The sequence below is a fragment of the Pristiophorus japonicus genome, chromosome 5 (genome assembly GCF_044704955.1).
Source record: "Pristiophorus japonicus isolate sPriJap1 chromosome 5, sPriJap1.hap1, whole genome shotgun sequence".
Lineage (NCBI taxonomy): Eukaryota > Metazoa > Chordata > Chondrichthyes > Pristiophoridae > Pristiophorus > Pristiophorus japonicus.
In genome coordinates, this window is record NC_091981.1 from 177,204,484 (window position 1) to 177,231,486 (window position 27,003).

Consider the following 27,003-nt stretch of genomic DNA (forward strand, 5'->3'; position numbering starts at 1 on the left):
GGTAGAGTGACCATAACATGATTGAATTCTTTATTAAGATGGAAAGTGAAGTAGTCCAATCCGAAGCTAGGGTCCTAAATCTAAACAAAGAAAACTACGAAGGTATGAGGAATGAATTGGCTATGATAGATTGGGAAGATTCATTAAAAGGCATGATTGTGGATAGACAATGGCTAGCATTTAAGGAATGAATGCATGAATTGCAACAGTTATACATTCCTTTCTGGTGCAAAAACACAAAAGGAAAAAGTGGTCTAACCATGGATACCAAAAGAAATTAAGGAAAGTATTAGATCCAAAGAGGAGTTATACAAAATTGCCAGAAAAAGTAGCAAGCCTGAAGATTGGGAGCAGTTTAGAATTCAGCAAAAAAGGAGCAAGAGATTGATTTAATAGAGTATGAGAGTAAACTTGCAAGGAACATAAAAAACGACTGTAAAAGTTTCTACAAGTATGTAAAAAGAAAAAGATTAGTGAAGACAAATGTAGGTCCTTTACAGTGAGAAACTGGAGAATTTATAATGGGGAACAAGGAAATGGCAAAACAATTAAATAAATACTTCGGTTCTGTCTTTACAGAAGAGGACACAAGTAACGCCCAGAAGTGCTAAGGAACCAAGGGTCTAGTGAGCAAGAAAAATTAAAGGAAATGATTATTAGTAAGAAAATAGTGCTGGAGAAACTAATGGGACTGAGGGCCAATAAATCCCCATGATCTGCATCCCAGAGTACTTAAGGAGGTAGCCATGGAAATAGTGGATACGTTGGTTGTCATCTTCCAAAATTCTATAGATTATGTAACATTTCCTGCAGATTGGAGGGTGGCAAATGTAATCCCATTATTTAAAAAAGGAGGGAGAGAGAAAACTGGGAACTACATCTGTAGCCTAACATCTGTAGTAGGGAAAGTGCTAGAATCTATTATAAAGGATATAACGGGACACTTACAAAATATCAACAGGGATTTATGAAAGGAAAATCATGTTTGATAAACCTACTGGAGTTTTTTTTGAGGATGTAACTGATAGAATAAATAAGGGAGAACAAAGTTAAATGGCTTGGAAAGTATCGATGTACAGAGGGACCTTGTACACCAGTCATTGAAAGCAAACATGCAGGTGCAGCAAGCAGTTAGGAAGGCAAATGGTATGTTGGCCTTCATTGCAAGAGGATTTGAGTACAGGAACAAGGATGTCTTACTACAGTTATACAGGGCCTTGGTGAGACCACACCTGGAGTATTGTGTGCAGTTTTGGTCTCCTTACCTAAGAAAGGATATACTTGCCATAGAGGGAGTGTAATAAAGGTTCACCAGACTGATTCCTGGGATGGCAGAACTGTCATATGAGGAGAGATTGGGTCTTTTATGTATGCATGCTTGTATTGTTATATGATGTCTGTAACACTGAATGTACCTTACCTGTACACCAGAGGGTGCTGCTGCTGGAGACCTAAGGGTTACCTACACACTGCAGGTAACCCAGTATAAAAGGGAGCTTGGTGTCCGGACTCGGAGCTGTAAATAAAGGACTACAGTCTACACAGTTTAAGTACCATACCCTGCCTCGTGGAGTCATTACCAAAGGTGCCTACATACACAATCGGGTCAACTAGGCCTGTATTCACTAGAGTTTAGAAGAATGAGGGGGGATGTCATTGAAATGTACGGGGCTGGACAGACTGGATGTGGGGAGGGTGTTTCCCATGGCTGGGAAATCTAGAACAAGTGGTCACAGTCTCAGGATACAGGGTAGAAAATTTAGGACTGAAATGAGGAGAAATTTCTTCAGAGGTTGGTGAACCTGTGGAACACTCTGCCACAGAAGGCTGTGAAGGCCAAGTCACTGAATATATTCAAGAAGGAGATAGATTTTTAGACGCAAGGCATCAAGGGGTATAGGGAAAAAGCGGGAATATAGGGCCCAAGTTTCCACACGATAAAAAACGGGCGCCCCTCCGAGCTGAGCGCCCGTTTTTCGCGCCTAAAACGGCGCCGGAAAAAAAAGCGATTTTGGAGCGCCCTGCAGCTCCTTGTCTGTTTCGCGCGGCGCCCAGGGGGGCGGAGCCTACCACTCACACCGATTTTGTAAGTGGGAGGGGGCGGGTACCATTTAAATTAGTTTTTTTCCTGCCGGCAACGCTGCGCGTGCGCATTGGAGCGTTCGCGCATGCGCAGTGTGAAGGAAACATTGGCACTCGGCCATTTTTGTAGTTCTTTGTAGCTGTTTAATTTTTGAACATTTTTAAATAAAAGCACATTGCCATCAGCACCGAGAAGACTGCAGGAAGCCGTTTCCCTCCCCCTCCCCACCCGCCGTCGGGAACAAACGGCTGCCTCCCCCTCCCCCCCCCCGCGGGAACGACCGGCTTTTTCCTCTCTCCCCCCCGCGGGAACGAACACCTGCAGCATTCTCCCTGCCTGAAGCACTTTCACACAGGTAGGAAGATGGTTTATTTAATCTTTTCTTTGCTTATAAATGTTTATTCAGGTTGGATTTATTTGTATAATATTTGTAGAAGTATAAATAAGGATTTATTATAGAATTTAATGACTTCCCTCCCCCCCCCACCTCGTTCTGGACGCCTAATTTGTAACCTGCGTCTGATTTTTTTTTAATGTGTAGACAAGGTTTTTTCAGTTCTACAAAAATCTTCATTTGCTCCATTCTAAGTTTGTTCGGAGTACGTTTTCACTGTGGAAATTTTGAAATCAGGCGTCAGTGGCCGGACATGCCCCCTTTTGAAGAAAAAATTCTGTTCCAAAGTAGAACTGTTCTACCTGACTAGAACTGCAGAAAAAAAATGTGGAGAATTGCGATTTCTAAGGTAGTCCGTTCTCCACCAGTTGCTCCTAAAAATCAGGCGCAAATCATGTGGAAACTTGGGCCCATTGTGTTTAGATAGAGGATCAGCCATGATCATATTGAATGGCGGTGCAGCCTCGAAGGGCCGAATGGCCTAAGACTGCTCCTATTTTCCATGTCTATGTTTCTTTGGGCGGTTACACTCTCAAATTAGGAATCTCATCCTAAGGAATTTGCCAATACATTCCTGCCTTCTACCAATCAATTGTATCTTTCAAGCGGGTGCACATTTTTTTTACAAGGACCAACAATGATGTATCTCGCTTTGAGGAAATTCTTGGCCTTAATGTGGGAAGTGCTGAGTGGACTCCTGCATAGATCATTGCTTGCATTCCTGTTTCTAATCTATGTAAATGACACGGGAATGAAAACCAAAGGTATATTTGTTAATTTGTAAGTTTTTGAAGTTGGAAAAATAGAGATAATGTAGCAACAGAATTTCAGAATGAATTAAATCAGTTGTGCAATTGGGCAGAAAAAATGTCAATTTAAGTTAACTGTTATGTAAAGCATTGAAAATTGGTTAAAAATGCAGCGTAAGAATGTTGGTGTATTAAATTAACAAAGGGAGAATTGGAAATGGACCTAGGCATAGTCATAGACTGGTCACTGTGGCAAAATAATTTTTTCTTAAACAGAATGAGTGAGTATATAGCCAGAACAGTAAATACTTCAGAGATTATGCAATGGTCAGGCCACACTTTGAGTGCTGGTGGTCACTGCAGTTGGAGAATGTAGAGAAAAGCACCAGAGAACATAAACTTTAATTTTGAAAGGCAAGTTTATTAAATGGATATTACGAACAACTTCTTTATTCCAAAATAAAGATTTGGAATAACCTATTAGGCAGGGCAGTAGTGAAAATCAAATGCATTTGGATTCTAAAATGGGTACTAGATGGAGGAGCTTCTGTGACCAAATGGCCTTTTCTCATCTGGATTTGTGTTATAAAGTATTTTGTTTAATAGCTGTCAAAATACAACTGAACTAAAATGTGTTTGAGGACTGATCATTCAAAAGAGGTTGTTTAAAGTTTTTAATGGAGTTATTTTACTTTTTAGGAGCTAACTGAAGAGGGGCTACCATTTCTTATACTGTTCCACTTGAAAGAGGACAATGAAAGCTTGGAGAAATTCCAGCACGAAACTGCACGGCAGTTGATCAGTGAGAAAGGTAATTTTATTTCTCTGCCAATGTATTAGTTTTCTTGTTTAACTACCAATCAGTTGTAGTATGTAAAAGTATTTGATTAATTATGTGAGTCATATATATAACATGCATTTTATCTAAGATTGTACATTTATAAAGTATTTTCATGGTCAGAATGTCTCAAAGCAATTCACAGCCAATGATGTACTTTTAAAGTGTAGCCACTGTTGTAATGTAAGGAAACATGGCAGCTCATTTGCACATCGCAAGGTCCCATAATGAGATAAACAGCTAGATAATCTGTTTAAATGATCATCCTAGAGAGCAAAGATAACCCATGACTTATTTTCTTCACAATCAACCTTAAATACTTCTCCCCAGTCTCTCTACCAATATCAAATGCGAGGAGCACGTGGAATTCATCACTAAGATTGAGATCATCCATTTAGCTGCCTCTGATCCTTCCCCACTCTTCTGCTTGCCCACTAATCCAAGCTCTCCCAATTAGCCCTGAACCCATGACTTTCACTAGTCTTGTCTCCCCTCATGCCCTCGCCAATCTTGTTCAGAGCCCTACTTCCTGCTCCCTTAACCCCATTCCCACTAAAGAGGTCACCACTCAACTTCCCTTCCTGGCCACTAAGCTAGCTGACATTGTAAATGATGGCCTCTCCTGCGGTACTGTCCCCACATCTTTCAAACTCGCTTGAACGTGTTGTAGCTTTCCAAATCCAAGCCTATCTGTCCCACAACTCCACAATTGAATCTCGCCAATCGGGCTTCCCTCCCTGCTACAGCACCGAAACAGCACTAACCAGTGACCATGGTGCATTATCCTTCCTCGACCTCGCTGCAGCCGTTGACATGGTCAACTAAACCAGCCTTCTCCAAAGCCTTTCCTTCATTGTCCAGCTCAGTAAGATTTCCCTCGCTTGATTCCACTCTATTGGTTCCAATATTTATCCCTCAATCAACATAACAAAAACAGTTTATCTGGTCATTATCACATTGCTGCTTGTGGGAGTTGCTGTGTGCAATTTGGCTGCTGCGTTTCCCACATTCCAACAGTGACTACACTCCAAAAGTACTTCAATGGCTGCAAAGCGCTTTGAGACGTCTGGTGGTCGTGAAGGGCGCTATATAAATGCAAGTCTTTCATTTTCTTACAACAATGTCCCAAGACATTTCACAGCAGCGATTATCAAATCAAATTTGACACCAGGCCACATAGATATTGGGACAGGTGACCAAAAGCTTGGTAGGTTTTAAGGAGCGTCTTAAATAGGAGGGAGAGATAGAGGGGTTTAGGGAGGGAATTCCAAAGCTTAGGGCCTTGGCAGCAGAAGGCACAGCTGCAAATGGTAGAGGAACTCGGGGATGCGAGAGGCCAAAATTGGAGGAGCGCAGAGTTCTCGGAGGGTTATAGGGCTGGAGGTGGTTAAAGAGATAGGGAGCGGCGAGGGATTTGAACACTGATGAGAATTTTTAAATCGAGGTATTGCAGGACCAGGAGTCGGTGTAGGTTAGCGAGCGCATGGGGTTAACCGTGAATGGGACTTGGTGCGTGTTGGGATACGGGCAGCAGAGCTTTGGATGAGCTCAAGTTTACAGAGGAGGCCAGGTTGGAGGCCGGCCAGGAGAACATTGGAATTCTCCGGTCTAGAGGTAACCAAAGCATGGATGAGCTTTTCGACAGCAGATAAACTAAGGTAGGGGTGGAATCGAGTAATGTTATGGAGGTGGAAGTAGATGGTCTTGGTGATGCAGAGGATATAGGGTTGGAAGCTCCGCTCAGGCTCAAATAGGATGCCACAGTTGCGAACAGTCTGGTTCAGCCTTGGAGAGGGGTAGAGTCAGTGACCAGGGAACGGAGTTTTTGGCGGGAATCAAAGACAGTAGTTTCAGTCTTCCCAATATTTAATTGGAGGAAATTTCTGCTCATCCAATACTGAATGACGAGCAACGTGACAAATCACAGGCAGTGGAGGGGTCGAGGTGGTGGTGAGGTAGAGCTGGGTGTCATCAGCGTACATGAGGAATCTGACGTGTTTTTGGATATTGGTCCGTGCGGGAAGAGAAGCCATTGCAGGTGATTCTCTGGCTGTGACTGGATAGATAGGACTGGAAATGGGCGAGTGCAGTCCCTCCCAGCTGGACAATAGAGGAGAGGCGTTGGAGGAGGACCTATTCAATCGTAGCCAGAGCATCTCCACCAATGGCTTCTCTTCCCACCCTCTGTTATCTCTGGCTACCCTAAAATTCTGTCCTTAGCCCCCTCTACATTTGTATGCTGCCCTTTGGCAACGTGAATCAAAGATGTCTGGTCACATTTCAAACACACGGTGATGAAACCCAGCTCGACCTCTCCACTAATGTCAACCACTCCAGTGATGTCGGGTTTCTTCTTCAATGTCCAGTCATGGATTAGCCATACTTTTCTCCATTGGGAAGACTGAAGCCATCGTCTTCGGCCCCCTTAACAATGTCCATACCTGTGAGACCAATTCTGTCCCATCCCAGAAACTGTCTCATACTGAATCGTGCAGATTACAATCTCGGCATCCTATTCAACTCCTGAGCTGAGCTTCCAATCCGGTGTACTTTACATCACAGAACACAGCTACTTCCACCTCAGTAACATTGCTCACTTCTGTCCATGCTTCAGCCTGTCTGTCACTGAAACCCTTATCCATTCTTTCACCTCCAAACTCAACTGTTCCAATGCTCTCCTGGCAACCCTCCCTCTAAACTTCAGCTCATCCAAATCTGTGCAGGCCATATCCTATCCTGCATCAAGTCCAATTCGTCCATTGCTCCTGTCCTTGCATTTACATCCCTTTTTGGCTTTGCCCCTCCTATCTCTGTAACTTCCTCCAGCTCTACAACCCACACCTCTGGTTGTTGCCTTTTATGCAACCCCAAAACGTAAGCCTTCTAGGCTTCACACTCTGGAATTCCCTCCCTAAAGCACACACTTCCTTCTTCTTCAAGACTCCTTAAAACCCACTCTGACCAAGCTTTTGGTCACCCCCTCCTAATGTATCTTACTTTATCTCCATGTCTATTTTTGCCTGATTACACCTTTATGAACCACCTTGGTTATTTGTCCATGTTAAACATGCTTTAAGTATACATCAGGTGTTTAGTGACCACACTGTTTAAGACTCTCAGGTCTGTAATTCTATATTCCTCAAATATATTGAATTCTATGCTTTGTTACAAGTAATTTTATGTTAAATAATTTTATCTACTGTATATGCCTGCATTGACCTTCAACCATTTACAACATCCTAGCTTGTATATAACACATGCACATGAAATATAACTGTTTGCAACCAATATTAAACCTTTGGGTTACTCATGAACTATAGAGTTAACTCATTATAAATTTTGAAAATCTGCTAGTTTTGGGGACTGTAACTACGTACAGCTCTGCTTGGGGGTGGGTTGTAGTGGTTGGGTGAGGCGCAGCTAATTGTGATGTCTCTTTCACAAGTGCTAATTCAACTGTTTTTTTTTAATTCAGTAGGTTGCACAAAGCCACATAAGTGACACAAATATATTTAGAGATAAGACACCGTGCTGCACCAAGATGTAATAAACTCCCGGCAAGCAGTTTTCAGTTTGTCAAAGCAGTCGACATTTTTTGTTGTTGTTGTAGTCATTATTCCTGGTACAATTTTAATGCTACATTGCTGTTGAGGCTCACTTGGAACTCATGTCAGTTGTTCAATTATCATAAATGCTAATGAAGATTTTCAGTGTTACCAGTCAACCTTCAGACCCTTTCATAAAAATGTTAAATGGACCATTAACCACAATTAATATCTAAAGAATATCAATTTTAAATATTTATGGAGAATTTATTAATCCTTTGAGCAGAGCTATTCAAGAGTGAAAAATAGCTGTTATAAGATTCCAGCTAAAGAATAAAGCAGCTCGTGATTGCCCTGCCTGTAAGATATCTATAGCGTGGTGGGGAAATCATTGCACCATTAGTTATCAGAAATATCATAGGAAGACTTTATGCAAACTAACAGTTTTACAGCTCGCAGTAGCATAGTGAAGTAATAAGTCTCATTTATTTTTAATAAACGCTATACGTAGCGGAGTTCCTCTGCTTGTGTAACACATTTTTAGCAATGTGGTTGCTGGCTCAATCAAGACGACTTTTTAAACAGGATCCTGATATAACACCAGCTAAGTGTACAGTAAATATAATTGACTTGTGAATTATCTATCTGCACACATCTAATGCAACAAAAACACTTATTGAAGATTTTATGAATCTGGAATCTGTACTTTTGTTTGTATATATTTCTTGGCTTATGTAAACATAACTTAAATGGATAGTAATTGCTTTAAAGTAGGCCTATATTTGCACAACACTGGTCTGGGAAGCTGAAACTAACTGCTGCCATTTGAAAGCTGTGACTACACTACAAAAGTAGCTTTCTCGAATGTTTGAAAAGCCAGCTCAATTCGGGAGGGGATTGAGGGAAGGAAGAAATGTATTTTTTCATCTGGATGTAAATGCAATGTCAGTTTATTATGCTGTATTCGGCTCAAAGAACCTCATGCTTTTTATGTGACAATGTTAACCCATGAATAAATTGTCTAGGTACAATAAACTTCCTGCATGCCGACTGTGACAAGTTTCGTCATCCTCTACTACATATACAGAAGACACCAGCAGACTGCCCAGTTATTGCCATTGACAGTTTTAGGCATATGTATGTCTTCTCAGACTACAAAGACTTAGAGTAAGTATAGCTTTCCCTTCTGTAACGGGTTGTATTTGGAGAATATTGAAGGAAAAAAAATCAACTGGTGCTTCTCTGTCATGCAGATCTTAAATATTTGTGCCCTTGGTGTCTGTAGAAGCATTGCATCCTCTTGTGATATTACATTCTATATTCTGAAATCCTAGTTATGCCACCACTGTAAAACATATTCTCCAGTAATTTCCACAGCAATTCTCCCAATTCCCTGCCATAAAGTGTAAGAATCCTTATGGAAATTCTACCCCTTTTTATGTCGTTGCTCACAGAAGACTTAACTTTGCAAATTTTGTTGAACCTTCTCTTTCCACCAAAATATAAGAAACAGGGAACAGAAGTAGGCCATACGGCCCCTCGAACCTGCTCTGCCATTCAATAAGATCATGGCTGATCTGATCATGGACTCAGCTCCACTTCCCCACCCGCTCCCCATAATCCCTTATCGTTTAAGAAACTGTCTGTTTCTGTCTTAAATTTATTCAATGTCCCAGCTTCCACAGCTCTCTGAGGCAGTGAAAACCACAGATTTACAACCCTCAGAGAAGAAATTTCTCCTCATCATCCGTTTTAAATGGGCTGCCCCTTATTCTAAGATCATGCCCTCTAGTTCTAGTCTCCCCCATCAGTGGAAACATCTCTGCGTCCATCTTGTCCAGCACCCTCATAATCTTATACATTTTGATAAGATCACCTCTCATTCTTCTGAATTCTAATGAGAAGAGGCTCAACCTACTTGACCTTTCCTCATAAGTCAACCCCCTCCTCCCCAGAATCAACCTAGTGAACCTTCTCTGAACTGCCTCCAAAGCAAATATATCCTTTCATAAATATGGAAACCAAAACTGTACGCAGTATTCCAGGTGTGGCCTCACCAATACCTTATATAGCTGTAGCAAGACTTCCCTGCTTTTATACTCCATCCCCTTTGCAATAAAGGCCAAGGTACCATTGGCCTTCCTGATCACTTGCTGTACCTGCATACTATCCTTTTGTGTTTCCTACATAAGTACCCCCAGGTCCAGCTGTACTGCGGCACTTTGCAATCTTTCTCCATTTAAATAACTTGCTCTTTGATTTTTTTTCTGCCAAAGTGCATGACCTCACACGTTCCAACATTATACTCCATCTGCCAAATTTTTGCCCACTCATTTAACCTGTCTGTCCTTTTGCAGATTTTTTATGTCCTGCTCACACATTGCTTTTCCTCCCACCTTTGTATCGTCAGCAAACTTGGCCACGTTACACTCAGTCCCTCCTTCCAAGTCGTTAATATAGATTGTAAATAGTTGGGGTTCCAGCACTGATCCCTGTGGCACCCCACTAGCTACTGGTTGCCAACCAGAGAATGAACCATTTATCCCGACTCTCTGTTCCCTGTTAGTTAGCCAATCCTCTATTCATGCTAATATATTGCCCCCAACCCTGTGAACTTTTATCTTGTGCAGTAACCTTTTATGTGGCACCATGTCAAATGCCTTCTGGAAGTCCAAATACACCACATCCACTGGTTCCCCTTTATCCACCCTGTTCGTTATACCCTCAAAGAATTCCAGCAAGTTTGACAAACATGACTTCCCCTTCATAAATCCATGCTGACTCTGCCTGGCTGAATTTTGCTTTTCCAAATGTCCTGCTACTGCTTCTTTAATAGTGGACTCCAACATTTTCCCAACCACAGATGTTAGGCTAACTGGTCTATAGTTTCCTGCTTTTTGTCTGCCTCCTTTTTTAAATAGGGGCGTTACATTTGCAGTTTTCCAATCTGCTGGGACCTCCCCAGAATCCAGGGAATTTTGGTAAATTACAACCAATGCATCCACAATCCCTGCCACTACTTCTCAAGACCCTAGGATACAAACCATAAGGTCCAGGGGATTTATCTGCCTTTAGCCCCATTATCTTACTGAGTACCACCTCCTTAGTGATTGTGTTAAGTTCCTCCCCCCCCACATAGCCCCTTGACTATCCACTGTTGGAATAATGGGCCCAAGTTTCCACAAGAAAAAAAACGGCGCCTAAAAAAATCCTCGGTATTCTCCACCGACTTACAGGTCCTGTGGCACTCGGCGCAGCCGGCACGAGCTGTGGGGGGGGCGGAGCCAGGTCCCTGCGCTGAAAACAGTGCCGGGACCTCTGCACATGCGCACTACAGTCGGCACGCAAGTGCAGTAGCTCCAGGCGCCGAACTGTGTGGGAGGGGCCCGAAGCACGCAGCCCCTAGCCCTGGCCCAATGGCCTCACTGGGGCTGCGTGAATGAAGCTCCTCCCACGGCCTGCTCCTGCTCCCCGCCCGACCAGACCCCAGACCCGACACCCGCTCCCCCCCCCCCCCGACCCGACACCCGCTCCCCTCCCCCCCGACCCGACACCCGCTCCCCCCCGCCCCGACCGACACCCGCTCCCCCCCCCCGACCTGAGACCCGCTCTCTCTCCCCCGCTCCCCGACCCGACACCCGCTCCCCCCCCCCCAGACCCGACACCCGCTCCCCCCCCCCCCGACCCGACACCCGCTCCCTCCCCGACACCCGCCCCCCCCCGACACCCGCTCCCCTCTTTCCCCCCCCCCCCCCGACCCGACCCAACACCCGCTCCTGTTCCCCGACCCCCCCCTCTCTTCCCTCCCCTCTCCCCTCCCCTCCCTCCCTCTCTCCCCTCTCTCCCTCCCTCTCTCCCTCGCTCAGCGGCACGAACAGCTGCAGAATTCTCCCTGGCTGAAGCACTTTCACACAGGTAGGAAGATGGTTTATTTAATCTTTTCTTGGCTTATAAATGTTTATTCAGGTTGGATTTATTTGTATAATATTTGTAGAAGTATAAATAAGGATTTATTGTCGAATTTAATGAGTTCCCTTCCCCCCCACCTCGTTCTGGACGCCTAATTTGTAACCTGCGCCTGATTTTTTAATGTGTAGAACAGGTTTTTTCAGTTCTACAAAAATCTTCACTGGCGCCATTCTACTTTAGTTTGGAGTACATTTTCACTGTGGAAACTTTCAAATCAGGCGTCAGTGGCCGGACACGCCCCCTTTTGAAGAAAAAATTCTGTTCTAAACTAGAACTGTTCTACCTGACTAGAACTGCAGAAAAAAAAATGTGGAGAATTGCGATTTCTAAAATAGTCCGTTCTCCACCAGTTGCTCCTAAAAATCAGGCGCGAATCATGTGAAAACTTGGGCCCATTGTTAGTGTCCTCTACCGTAAAGACTGATACAAAATATTTGTTCAGAGTTTCTGCCATCTCCATGTTCCCCATTACTAATTCCTCGGTCTCATCTTCTAAGGGACCAACATTTACTTTAGCCTCTCTTTTTTTTTTTTCCTTTATATACCTATAGAAGCTCTTGCTATCTGTTTTTATATTTTGTGCTAGTTTACTTTCATAGTCTATCTTCCCTTTCTTAATCTTCAATCATTTTTAAATATAAAAAGGTAAGAAAATATTTTAAGATGTGAAGTGTATCTATTATAGATGAACATAAGCCCGTGGTTGTTTTATATACCAATATATTTCTATCTAAAATTACTTTCTAGCCTCAAATGCTTTAACTGGAGAAAAAAATCAGGAAATCTTTTTTTTTTCCAGATACAAGTTTCCTTAAACCCTAGAGTGGAATTTCTCCACATGCAAAATATATTGCTTGAAATAGCTGGTGGGGGGGAAGCTGATATGCGATTCTTTTTTTAAAACTGGTGTATTGCATTTGATACTGATTGTCTCAAGCAGAATTTATAATTCTCATCTTTTGATTGTTCATTTTCATTCTACTGTACAATCATGAATTATTGGCCAACATAAGTCTTCTACCCAGATATTTAGGAGATTTTCTAATTGGTCATATTCCAAAGCTCCCTTTGGTAAAATGGAGTAAATGCACTGTTTGGTACGGTGCTGAGCTATAAAGGACCAGGAGGGTTCCAGATGTAGCCCTCTTGTGTGCTATTGCATGATCTCCATTTGGGTGCTAGTGGGTTCCTTTAAATGGCTTCAAATGTCCCTGGATTAGGCAGGGATAAAATAACCAGGTTTCCTACTCCTAATCTCTATCCACTGACTTCTGCTGGAAAGTGGATTTGTTAATCTTTCTTTACCTTTGGTCATGATGGATGGATGGTATAAGACTTACTGTAACTGTAAACCCATCTTCACTTTACTTGCTATGGCCATTACATTATGGAATAAACTCCTTTAATTTTTAATGCATGGCTACTTTGGCAGCTTACTGCATATTTGTACCATTAGCGACTCACTTTTACTGCTGTGTATCAGAATAGCTATTAAAAGTATTAATTTTTTAGTATGCATTGACGGAACAGTATTCCATCTTTTTAAAGGTTACTTAGTATGCCCTTACTTCAGGTCAGATTTGAAATATGGCTGCAGTTCAGGTATTGAGGATGTACCGTAAAGAAATTACTATAGCAAGATGCTTGATTTTAAAAAAGCACAGTATCTATACAATTTGATTTTATGTTTAGATCATTCATAAATTGCTGTCTGCAGCTTACCAGGAAGCCCAGTGTATAAGATGTAATGTATTCTTCAGAGCTTTTGAGATCAACTAACAGCAGTTCCCATGATTGCAGCAAATCTGACATTTTATAGATAAAATTGATTGCTGCATTTTAGCACTTTGCAGTAGGTGAAAACAGATGATCTAAAATGAAATTTAAATTGATCTTCCCTCAGCATTTATCTCTGGTATGTATGCAATTACTTTGCTCTAGAGGACCTTGTGAAAGCCTTCTGTCAATACCAACTACCTGACTGGTGCTTGTATTTGTAAACTCTGTGTTTGACACCTGCTGTTGGCTGCTTTTTGGCTGCTATACAGAAAAGCTGTTGCAGGGGCTATGCACCGTGGGAGTTATTGAGGGGCAGCAATAGGTTGTCATTGCTGTAGTGCCCTCGGGGAATGGAAGAATCCCAGGATCCTGCGTGAGTGTACAAACTGACACTCTGTCTTCTGCCTCCTTTTAATTAAATAGCCTCTGACTAACAAAAAAGAATCAATTGGGATTGACTTTTTAAATGGCTTGTTTTTATGTCCTATTTCATGCTCTGTACTTTACCCAGATAGTTAACTGTTAAATTTTAATTTCAGTACTCCAGGTGCACTGAAACAGTTTGTATTGGACCTACACTCTGGCAAATTACACAGGGAATTCCACCATGGCCCAGATCCCACTGATGTAGCTCCTGGACAGGTAAGAAACACAAGTGTCCAGAATCTCAATTGTTAAGATAAAGTAATAGATGCCCAAGTTGAGTTGGAGCTCTGAAGTACTGGTTATCATCGGGTGAGTTACAAATATTTAATCTAAACCACAAGACAAAGGGCTCTATTTCCCCCAGTTATCTGTGCCGTTTTTGTTGCGTAAATTAAAATATCCAAGTGTGGGCGCGGGTGGACGCCGAGTCTCTGTGTCCGGGTGAGGGAGCGATTCTGCCGGCCGACCCTCGAGCCCGGTGAGGAGACATTCGGTGGTGGGGTGGTACTTTGGGGGGGGGGAAACTCAAGATTTGCATTCGACTTAAGTTTTATTATTGAATGCCTAGCTTCCCGTTCTAAGCACTCCTAGTATAGACCAGGGTGTGGTCCATACTAGGGCGTTGACCTTGGGGAGAGAAGAAAGAAGACGTGAGTGCTTTGTCCTGCTGTTTTGAGCTTGCACAGCTACAATTAAATTATGGGGGAAATATTGACATTGCCATACCTCGTGTAAAGCTTCTGCATGATTGTGCTGCAGAGAAGATTGATTAGACATCATCACATGAGGAACCTCAGAGCATGTAGGATATTCGGCAGGAGGTCTTACCCACATCGGGTATATTGAGACAGGCATTCATACCTGCACCTGAGTGATACAGACTGTGTGAGAAGGCTGCGTTTCCGCAAAGAAGTTGTAACCGAGATCTGAGAGTTAATAAAAGCAGACCTGCACCTAGAAGCGTCAGGAGGACTGCTTTGTTAGTTGAAGTAAAGGTTACAGCTGCACTTTCATTTTATACATCTGGATCGTACCAGGCCACAACTGGGGATGTGTGCACCATTTCTCAACATGCAGCATATATCTGCATTCGGCAGGTGACTGCTGCACTATATGCCCGGAGGAATGACTACATAAAGTCCCCCATGAACGCCCAGGCAATGCGTGACTGGACTGTGGGCTTCTCCAGGATTGCTGGCTTCCCAAAGGTACAGGGCTGCATTGATTGTACCATCGCCTTGCGAGCACCTTTTGGAGGATTCTGAGATGTACAGGAACAGCAAAGGCTTCCACTCTGTTAATGTGCAGCTCGTATGTGACGACATGCAGCGCATCATGGCAGTTGAAGCGAGATATCCTGGGAGCACACCTGATGTATTCATCCTACGCGAGAGCGCTATATCTGCCATGTTTCAGCAGCAGCCAGAAGGGCAGAGCTGGCTGCTGGGAGACAAAGGGTACAGCCTTGCCACCTGGCTCATGACGCCTCTACCCGTAACCCGGACGGAAGCTGACCGGAATACAACATGTCGCTCATTGGGACTCGCAGCATCATTGAGAGGACCATTGGCATCTTGAAGCAGCATTTCTGATGCCTGGACCATTCCAGAGGCTACTTGTAATATCCCCCTGAGATTGTCGGTCAGTTCACTGTTGCCTGTTGCATGCTACACAACTTATCCATCATGAGGCAGCAGCATCTGGTAGTAGAAGACCCACCTGAGGTGAGAGTGGCTGATGATGAGGAAGAGGCAAATGACTAGGAGGACGACGAGGAAGCTGTGCAACTATCTGAACCCGTAGCACGACGGCGGCGAAGGGCGGACCGTCGTGCCCCTTTAACGATTGCTCGAGCCTTGCGCCAGCAGCTCATCTGTGAGCTTTGCTGTTTGAAGGCTCAGTGGCAACTATTCCAAATGGACCATGTTTGTGTTATGTTAATGGAACAAATAATGGAAATGATTCAGTTATAATTTAAAATATATTTTATTCAAAAGTTTCCAAACACTTGTTTGTACTTACAAGAATATTTTTATTAAAGTTATCCAACTTTAAAGTTTTCAGTTAAGATCACTTGTAAATTTACATCACTTACAAAAAACTTTTATTTTGAGAACAGTAACAACAGCAGCAAAGAAAGGCTGCACCCATCTCTCCTCCACCTTATTCTAAAACCGCCCATTGCGCTTGGTGTTGTTGACTCTCTTTTCCTCCCCCTTTCCCCCCCCCCCCCCCCCCCTGGCCTGCAGGCGGTGGAGCAGCGTTTCTCGGGTTGTTACCAAGCTTATTCTTTCGAACATCTCAGATAATGCGCACTTCTTGATGGGGGACTTGGGTAGGCGGCAATGTGGAAAGCCCGGCTTGGGCCTCTTCAGAGGCTGGTCTGGGGATTGGAGTGGGAATGGCAGTTCATTCCGTCAATTGCCGCGGGGTCTGGGCGTGTTCCCTTATTGCAGCAGCTAACTCCGACATTCCCCCCCTCGTGCCCAGACAGCGTTTCATCTACCTGCAACATTCCCTCTCTCATGTGCCTGGACAGTGTTCCCATTTCGCGTGTGTTGTTACTTCTCCCGACAGTCCCGATACCTCAACACCCACCCCACTGATGGTGTCCAGAAGTGATCACGTAAGGTCAATGCTCTCCCCTCTCATTGCCGTCATCTGAACCAGATCTGTTACATCCTGCACCTCAGGAGAGCGCTGTCGAGCTCCCCTTCCCCTCCTCCCTCTGGGTGTGGCTTGCTGGGATCCGCAGCCTCGGACGGTGGGACCCTGGGTGTGCCTTGCTGCATCCCACTGGAACCCGCAGCCTCGGACTGTGTGAAACCATGGAACGTCCCAACATTCGTACCACTCAGGAAAAGGCTGGCACCTCAATGGGTGTCACCAGCACCTCCTCCAGAGTGAGTACAACAGTGGGGGCTTCATCCTCCCCCTCACCCCCATAGTCTTGATCTGGAAGCTGGGATTGGAAGATGTTCTCTTCAGGCGCGTCTGCGTCTGAATCTTCTGCTTCAGCCTCGTCAGGGTTGGCCTCAAGTTCTGCAAAATATAACAGAACAGACAAATGGTTAGCAGCAGAGGAGGGGGCAGGGTGGGTGGCATGAGTAGGCTCACACAGCGCAGGCAGCAGGTTCATTTGAAGGACCATGATGAATGATAGCACATTATATCAACTGAAGCGAAGCTGACAGACATCCCCCTGAACCGAAGCATGGCTAGCCCGCGCAGTACTTGACTTTTACCAAAGACCAAATGTGGAATTTGCAGGACTTACCCTCTCCCTCGAATGTGGGCCCAGCTTGTGCCGTGGTGGTTGCTTTTCTCCAGGCAGGACCCATCAAAGGTGTCAGTGGGTGAAGATTTACTAGACCTCCTCCTGTTCAAGTTCTCTCTGTGTGTGCCATCTTCCTCTGCAAAGATTAAAATATTACTTTTTACAGAGGGTGTCTTTCTGCTGGGTGGGACATACAGATGGTCATATTTACAATTGCAATTTGTGAATAAATGAAAATATTACTTACACTAACTACTTGTCCAAGGTCCTCTTTTTGCACTGGCCTCCAGACCTCTGGGTGGTCACCATTACACAGTAATCTTCTGCAAGCTGGTTCCAACGTTTATTAATTTCTTTTGGTGAAACTTTTATGTTACCTCTGCTGGTGTCCAGCTCGTGCCATCTGACCTCAATTACAGTAATTAGTGCCTCCACTTCATCTTGAGAAATTCTTGATGCTTGAGCCGCATTGCATATTGCAGCCTTCGGTCGCCTGAGGAAGTGTGTTTGAGGATCAGGCCCTCAAATCTGGCACTAAGCTTATGGTCTACAGGGCTGTAGTGATACCTGTCCTCCTGTATGGCTGAGACATGGATCATATACAATCAGACACCTCAAATTGTTGAAATACCACCAACGCTGTCTCTGCAAGATCCTGCAAATCTACTGGGAGGATAGATGCACCAATGTCAGTGTTCTCTATCAGGCCAACATCCCCAGCATCAAAGCACTGACCAAACTCGACAGCTCTGTTGGGCGGGCCACATTGTCCGCATGCCCGACACAAGACTCCCAAAGCAAGCGCTCTACTCTGAATCCTACACGGCAAGCGAGCCTCAGGTGGGCAGAGGAAATGTTTCAAGGACACCCTCAAAGCCTTCTTGATAAAGCGCAACATCCCCACCGACACCTGGGAATCCCTGGCCAAACACCGTCCTAAGTGGAGGAAGAGCATCCGGGAGGGCGCTGAGAGCATGCAGAAACCAAGCGCAGGCAGCGGAAGGAGCGTGCGGCAAACCAGACTCCCCACCCACCCTTTCCCTCAACTACTGTCTGTCCCACCTGTGACTGAGACTGTCATTCCCATATTGGTCTGTACAGTCACCTGAGAGCTCACTTTGAGTGGAAGCAAGTATTCCTTTGATGATATTGCAGCTTCGATTTTTTTTTTTCCACTGAGAATTAAAGTTCTCACACAGTTGTCACACACAACTGGCTCTTTAGAAATGGCCGAAAAAAAGGGCTTGGCTCTTTTTTTAAAAAAACAGCTTTTTTTTGCGCATGCGCAGGAGGAGGGTCATCCTTTTTCGGCGCAGACATTCGGCTCCAACCCCTCCCCCCCGAAGCTAAAGGACAGGCTGCGCGGTGCCAATTAAATAAAATTAGAACGGGGAAATTTTCACGTTATTTGGAGTAGTCGGGGCCAAAAAAAACAGGCATAACTCTTAAAATACGCCAAAAAACGGCATTAAGGAAAACTGAACCCCAAATCTTAATCAGTTTCCAAATGTCTGAATTCCAGCCTGTGCTAACTCACTCCATGGTATTTATACAGTACACTTTCTAATGAATTTTAAAGTTCTGGAACAGTGGCAAATTTGAGCAGAAAAGACAATTACAATTACAGTATATCTGACGCATTACATAGTGAATAATGAATGAACAGAAGTAATTACAAGGTAGAAATCTCAGTGAAGTGTTAAGTAGGGGGTGCCATAAACCCAGAGCGAAACTAAGTCTGAATATATAATAAATGCAGAGCCGAGATATTTAAAAATCCATGTGCACAATTTTTATAATCTACAAAAGTTTCTTGGATGGCATTATTCGGTTTTGATTACCCAATTACTATTTTTTCTTTTACTGGGGGTAAATATAACCAACACTGGCCAATGAACAATTAGACTGTGATGTGATCACTACAACACTATTGAGAGATGATAATCAGATGATTACTAGGAAATGATGAAGGTTAAATACCATCGTGGACCTGTTGGGCCAATGGCCTGTTTCTGTGCTGTAAATACTTTTCTAATACTATATTATTTTATAAATACCTGATTTATACCGGTGAATCATGTCATGTTATTTGGCAGTTGAAGACTTGCATTTATATAGTGCCTCATTACATCCCAAATGTTTTAAGTGCTTCCCATATAATTAATTACTTTGAAGTATTTTGTGCACTGGAAAAATGGAAAGTGTCTCAAATAGCAATGCCATGATTGGCCAGCTAATACTTTAATATCCCTTCTTTTTACAGCCCATATTAACTATAATAAAATAGGAACTGCTATAAATATACAGTAATCCTGTCCACCTGCAAAACAAAAATACCAATTAATGTTTTACCAAATATGAATGAAAAATATTTGGATTTAGTTTGAATCATTTCAATGAATAAACATACTACTGTATACACTGGTGTTTAATGAAATGTGCTAAAATGCAATGTAGGTAATGGGGTCAATAATATGGTAATACTAAAGTTTAGTTTTAAAATTGTCATAACTTATTTTTAAGATTTATTGTAGCTGTAGAAATCAAAATAGACTAGATAATACAAGTTCTCATCTTAGAGATTGCAATAATCTACATTTGCTTATTTAAATCACCATTTAGGAATTTTCAATTGTACTTCAAAGCAATACATTATATGGGAAGTACATACACATTCTTGTTGCTCACATTGAAATGAACAGGGGTTGTTGAGAATATTAAAAAATAAACTGAACATTTTTATCACAAGAAAACCTGAAACACTCAATTAAGCACAAGGTCGTTTTATATAAATAGGGTAACAATCGTTTTTTTAGGTACCATCAATTTATTCTCTCCACATCATAACATTAAAATATTTTTGAAAATACTTCAAATCTCAACCATGATAGAAACACAGAAAATAGGTGCAGGAGTAGGCCCTTCGTGCCTGCACCACCATTCAATATGATCATGGCTGATCATGTATTTCAGTATCCCATTCCTGCTTTCTCTCCATACTTCTTGATCCCTTTAGCCGTAAGGGCCACATCCAACTCCCTTTTGAATATATCTAACAAACTGGCCCCAACAACTTTCTGTGGTAGAGAATTCCACATGCCCACAGCTCTGAGTGAAGAAGTTTCTCCTCATCTCGGTCCTAAATGGCTTACCCCTTATCCTTAGACTGTGACCCCTGGTTTTAGACTTCTTCCAACATCAGGAACATTCTTCCTGCATATAACCCATCCAGTCCTGTCAGAATTTTATGTTTCTATGAGATCCCCTCTCATTCTTCTAAACTCCAGTGGATACAAGCCTAGTCAATCCAGTCTTTCTTCATGTGTCAGTCTTGTCATCCCAGGAATCAGGCTGGTGAACCTTCGCTGCACTCCCTCAATAGCAAGAATGTCCTTCCTCAGATTAGGAGACCAAAACTGTACACAATACTCAAGGTGTGGCCTTAACAAGGCCCTGTAGAACTGTAGTAAGACCTCCCTGCTTCTAGACTCAAATCCTCTTGCTATGAAGGCCAACATGCCATTTGCCGCCTTCACCGCCTGCTGCACCTGTATGCCAACCTTCAGTGACTGACGTACCATGACACCCAGGTCTCGCTGCAACTCCTCCTTTACCAATCTGTCACCATTCAGATAATCAGCCCTCCTGTTTTTAACCACCAAAGTGGATAACCTCCCATTTATCCACATTATACCGCATCTGCTATGTATTTGCTCACTCGCCTAACCTGTCCAAGTCACCCTGCAGCCTCTTAGCATCCTCCTCACAGCTCACACTGCCACCCAGCTTAGTGTCATCTGCAAACTTGGAGATATTACTTTCAATTCCTTCATCTAAATCATGAATGTATATTGCAAATAGCTGGGGTCCCAGCACTGAACCTTGCGGTACCCCACTAGTCACTGCCTGCCATTCTGAAAATGACCAGTTTATTCCTACTCTCTGCTTCCTGTCTGCCAACCAGTTCTCTATCCACGTCAGTACATTACCCCCAATACTATGTGCTTTAATTTTGCACACTAATCACTTATGTGGGTCCTTGTCAAAAGCCTTTTGAAAGTCTAAATACACCACATCCACTGGTTCCCCCTTATACACGCTACTAGTTACATCCTCAAAAAATTCTAGGAGATTTGTCAAGCATGATTTCCCTTTCATAAATCCATGCTGACTTGGACCAATCCCAAAGTCACTGCTTTCCAAATGCGCTGCTATTACATCTTTAATAGTTGAGTCCAACATTTTCCCACCACCGATGTCAGGCTGACCAGTCTATAATTCCGTGTTTTCTCTCTGCCTCCTTTTTTAAAAAGTGGGGTTACATTAGCTACCCTCTTGTCCATAGGAACTGATCCAGAATCTATAGAATGTTGGAAAATGACCACCAATGCATCTACTATTTCTAGGGCCACTTCCTTAAATACTCTGGGATGCAGACTATCGGGCCCTGGGGATTTATCGGCCTTCAATCCCATCAATTTCCCTAACACAATTTGCTGACTAATAAGGATTTCCTTTAGTTCCTCCTTCTCGCTAGACCATCGTTCCCCTAGTATTTCCGGAAGGTTATTTGTGTCTTCCTTAGTGAAGACAGAACCAAAGTATTTGTTCAATTGGTCTGCCATTTCTTTGTTCCCCATTATCACTTCACCTGATTCTGACTAAGGGACCTACATTTATCTTCACTAATCTTTTTCTCTTCACGTATCTGTAGAAGCTTTTGCAGTCAGTTTTTATATTCCCTGCAAGCTTACACTCTCATTCTATTTTCCCCCTCCTAATTAAACCCTTTGTCCTCTTCTGCTGAATTCTAAATTTCTCCCAGGCCTCAGATTTGCTGCTTTTTTTGGCCAATTTATATGCCTCTTGCTTGGATTTAACACTATCCCTAATTTCCCTTCTAAGCCACGGCTGAGCCACCTACCCCGTTTTATTTTTACGCCAGACAGGGCTGTACAATTGTTGAAGTTCATCCATATGATCTTTAAATGTCTGCCATTGCCTATCCACCATCAACCCTTTAAGTATCATTCACCAGTCTAGCCTAGCCAATTCATGACTCATACTGTCGAAGTTACCTTTCTTTAAATTTCTGTGTTAACTGTGTCACTCTCCATCTTAATAAAGAATTCTACCATATTATGGCCACTCTTCCCCAAGGGGCTTCGCACAACAAGATTTCTAATTAATCCTCTCTCATTACACAACACCCAGTCTAAGATGGCCAGCTCTCTAGTTGGTTCCTCGACATATTGGTCTAGAAAACCATCCCTTATACACTCCAGGAAATCCTCCTCCTCCATATTGCTACCAGTTTGGTTAGCCCAATCTATATGTAGACTAAAGTCACCCATGATAACTCTTGTACTTTATTGCACGCATCCCTAATTTCCTGTTTGATGCCATCCTCAACCTCACTATGACTGTTTGGTGGTCTGTACACAACTCCTACTAGCGTTTTCTGCCCTTTGGTGTTCCGCAGCTCTACCCATGCAAATTCCACCTCATCCACACTAATGTCCTTCTTTATTATTGCGTTAATCTCCTCTTTAACCAGCAACGCTACCCCACCTCCTTTTCCTTTCTGTCTGTCATTCCTGAATATTGAATACCATTGGATGTTGAGTTCCCAGCCTTGATCACCCTGGAGCCATGTCTCTGTAATCCCAATTACATCATATCCACTATCTGCGCAGTTAATTCATCCACCTTATTATGAATGCTCCTCGCATTGAGACACAGAGCCTTCAGGCTTGTTTTTTAACACTCTTTGTCCTTTTAGAATTATGCTGTAATGTGGCCCTTTTTGATCTTTGTCTTTTTCTGCCCTCCACTTTTACTTTTCTTCTTTCTATCTTTTGCTCTGACATTTTACTTCCCTCTGTCTCCCTGCATAGATTCCCATCCCCTGCCATATAAGTTTAAACCCTCCCCAACAGCACTAGCAAACACTCCCCCTAGGAGTTCGGTTCCGGTCCTGCCCAGGTGCAGACCGTCCGGTTTGTACTAGTTCCACTTCCCCCAGAACCAGTTCCAATGTCCCAGGAATTTGAATCCCTCCCTCTTGCACCATTCTTCAAGCCACAAATTCATCTGAGCTATCCTGCTATTTCTACTCTGTCTAGCATGTGGCACTGGTAGCAATCCTGAGATTACAACCTTTGAGGTCCTACGTTTTAATTTAACTCCTCGCTCCCTAAATTCAGCTTGTACTACCGCATTCCGCTTTTTACCTATATAGTTGGTACCTACATGCACCATGACAACTGGCTGTTCGTCCTCCACCTCCAGAATGCCCTGCAGCCGCTCAGAGACATCCTTCACCCTTGCACCAGTGAGCCAACATACCATCCTGGAGTTTTGTTTGCGGCTGCAAAAACACCTATCTATTCCCCTTACAATAGAGTTCCCTATCATTACAGCCCTCCCACTCTTTTTCCTGCCCTCATGTGCAGCTTTCATTCACTTCAAAGCTATGTAGTCTCTACATTGAAAATTCCCAAATGATGATTTTAATATGCAGTGTAGACTTTTCCAGTCCACAAGATAAGGACTTGTATTATCTAGTCTATTGTGGAGCATTGTGTTTAAATAGAATACTGCAATGAAAAATATGTTCAAGCACTGAGTTTCTGTTTGCATCTTACTGCCTCCAAAGATTTTATTCTTCCACAAATTATAATTTATAATGAACATAAAAATAAATAAAGTGTAAGATTGTTTTATAACTTAATTACAAATGTATCTAAAAATGCTGTCTGGAAAGCTAATCCTTCACTACCCAACAACTCATTACTTTAGGTGAAGGGGAGAGTCTTGATGGGATACATTAATATTGATATTTTTGGGGGGCAGGTTACCAGTGGGGAGAGTTGATGTGAATGTATGATGTGAATGTACTCTACTTTTGTTGTCACACTTTGGGATTATACCTGTGCATTTTTCTCTTGCTTTGTACAAAGAAGCAGTTCTTTAAACCATTGTCAGCAGGGAAGGTGTACAAAACGTTTTACATGCATTGCTTTTCTGTCACAGTTGTGGTGTTTACTGTGACTCGAAGCTTCAAGCACTCCCATTCCTTGTTTTATTCCCCAAAATGTATTTCCTCACACTTAGCCACATGAATCTCCCATCTGTCTGCACAGCCTGCTATCCTGAAGTTCTTTACAGTCCTCCTAACTGTTTGCCAAACCTATTTTTCTGTCATTGGTAAATTTCAAGATTGTGTTCCCTATAGCCAAGTCTAACACTATAAATGCAGAGAACCCAGTACTGACCCTGGGATAATCACTTCCAATCTTTCCCTGGTCCAAGTAAAACCCAGTTACCCTCATTCTGTTTCCTGGTCGTCAACCAAGAGGAGCTACACTTACTCTTCATATCATACACCTGCATTTTTGTAACATGCTTCTTGTGAGACACAGAAGTTATAACACATGAGTGGAGGGTAGCCAATGTAACCCCACTTTTTAAAAAAGGAGGGAGAGAGAAAACGGAATTTTTGACCGGTCAGCCTGACATCGGTAGTGGGTAAAATGATGGAATCAATTATTAAGGATGTCATAGCAGTGCATTTGGAAAGAGGTGACATGATAGGTCCAAGTCAGCATGGATTTGTGAAAGGGAAATCATGCTTGACAAATCTTCTGGAATTTTTTGAGGATGTTTCCAGTAGAGTGGACAAGGGAGAACCAGTTGATGTGGTATATTTGGACTTTCAGAAGGCGTTCGACAAGGTCCCACACAAGAGATTGATGTGCAAAGTTAGAGCACATGGGATTGGTGGTAGTGTACTGACATGGATTGAGAACTGGTTGTCAGACAGGAAGCAAAGAGTAGGAGTAAATGGGTACTTTTCAGAATGGCAGGCAGTGACTAGTGGGGTACCGCAAGGTTCTGTGCTGGGGCCCCAGCTGTTTACACTGTACATTAATGATTTAGATGAGGGGATTAAATGTAGTATCTCCAAATTTGCGGATGACACTAAGTTGGGTGGCAGTGTGAGCTGCGAGGAGGATGCTGTGAGGCTGCAGAGCGACTTGGATAGGTTAGGTGAGTGGGCAAATGCATGGCAGATGAAGTATAATGTGGATAAATGTGAGGTTATCCACTTTGGTGGTAAAAACAGAGAGACAGACTATTATCTGAATGGTGACAGATTAGGAAAAGGGGAGGTGCAAAGAGACCTGGGTGTCATGGTACATCAGTCATTGAAGGTTGGCATGCAGGTGCAGCAGGCGGTTAAGAAAGCAAATGGCATGTTGGCCTTCATAGCAAGGGGATTTGAGTACAGGGGCAGGGAGGTGTTGCTACAGTTGTATAGGGCCTTGGTGAGGCCACACCTTGAGTATTGTGTACAGTTTTGGTCTCCTAACCTGAGGAAGGACATTCTTGCTATTGAGGGAGTGCAGCGAAGGTTCACCAGACTGATTCCCGGGATGGCGGGACTGACCTATCAAGAAAGACTGGATCAACTGGGCTTGTATTCACTGGAGTTCAGAAGAATGAAGGGGACCTCATAGAAACATTTAAAATTCTGACGGGGTTAGACGCAGGAAGAATGTTCCCAATGTTGGGGAAGTCCAGAACCAGAGGTCACAGTCTATGGATAAGGGGTAAGCCATTTAGGACCGAGATGCAGAGGAACTTCTTCACCCAGAGAGTGGTGAACCTGTGGAATTCTCTACCACAGAAAGTTGTTGAGGCCAATTCACTAAATATATTCAAAAAGGAGTTAGATGAGGTCCTTACTACTAGGGGGATCAAGGGGTATGGCGAGAAAGCAGGAATGGGGTACTGAAGTTGAATGTTCAGCCATGAACTCATTGAATGACGGTGCAGGCTAGAAGGGCCAAATGGCCTACTCCTGCACCTATTTTCTATGTTTCTATGAACAGGCCATTCGGCCCATCCAGTCTATGCTGGTATTACCCTCCATGAACAAATGGGTTTAATCACATTTACTCACCCTGTTCCCATATCCCATCAACCTCTTATTGAACAACTTCTAAAAATCCACATACACTGCATTCTTTGTCCATCCAATTAGTCACATTTTCAAAAAATGATAAATTTGTCAAACACAACTTGTCTTTAATAAATCAATGCTGGCTGTCCTTGATTATCCTATGCATTTTTAAATGTTTAATTATGGATGCTTTCTTTTAAATTTAGTAAAGATAAAGTGCAAGGAACTTCTACAAAAGTTTACTTTAGTGCTTCAGTTCACAAATGCACACTTTTTTTTCCTAACCCACTTTAGCCAAGTGAAGAAGTTGCAAGCAGCCCTCCAGAAAGCTCATTCCAGAAATTGGCTCCAAGTGAACATAGGTATACCATCCTCAAGAGAGAAAAAGATGAATTATAGATCTATGAAGGAACTGTACAAGACCAGAAATCAAAGAGCTTTGCCTGATGAGAGGCAAAAATACTAAGCCTATATTTTCATAAGTCTGTGTGTACAGTTTTTATTTTGGATAAAACTGAAAACAAATGTCTGACAAATTGTGGGTTTTTATTTTTCTTTGCTTCCCTGGCTTGTGAATATGTTGTACTGTGGTCATTCAGTGAGTAGATTTTAATAAAACTGTTAAATGTATAAATGCTGGAAAACACTGATCATTTGCAGATCCTAACTTTTTCTAATAAAAGGCCATATCTTGTATTTGCCAGGAAGGAGTATGTCTGCCGCATACTTACTTACATTGTCCCATTAAACAGGTCTCATCGTTTGGTGTTCTGTTTCCACATTTTGTTGGTGCATTTTTTCTTTAAATGAGGGGAAAGTGTTAATTTACTACTTGCTATGTGGGAGTAGCTGAGGGGGTTACTGTTCCACTGTCAATTCTTGAGAGAATGTGTTGACCTCTTGAGGAAACAAAAATAAAATAAGTGGCCTACCAAGTGGGGTTGAGAGATTTTGTTCAAGCTACAGTCATACAAT

General features: G+C 43.0%; 1 protein-coding gene across 1 annotated transcript in view; it reads left to right on the forward strand.

The window, feature by feature from the left end:
- erp44 (endoplasmic reticulum protein 44) overlaps nucleotides 1–26,963 on the forward strand; it is a 128,779-nt gene extending 101,816 nt beyond the window's left edge. The window contains exons 9-12 of the mRNA XM_070881120.1: nucleotides 3,926–4,037; nucleotides 8,635–8,776; nucleotides 13,897–13,999; nucleotides 26,323–26,963. Coding sequence (XP_070737221.1) covers nucleotides 3,926–4,037; nucleotides 8,635–8,776; nucleotides 13,897–13,999; nucleotides 26,323–26,427 — 462 coding nt within the window. The 3' untranslated portion in view covers nucleotides 26,428–26,963. The remainder of the gene's footprint in view (nucleotides 1–3,925; nucleotides 4,038–8,634; nucleotides 8,777–13,896; nucleotides 14,000–26,322) is intronic.
- Nucleotides 26,964–27,003: the final 40 nt, after the last annotated feature.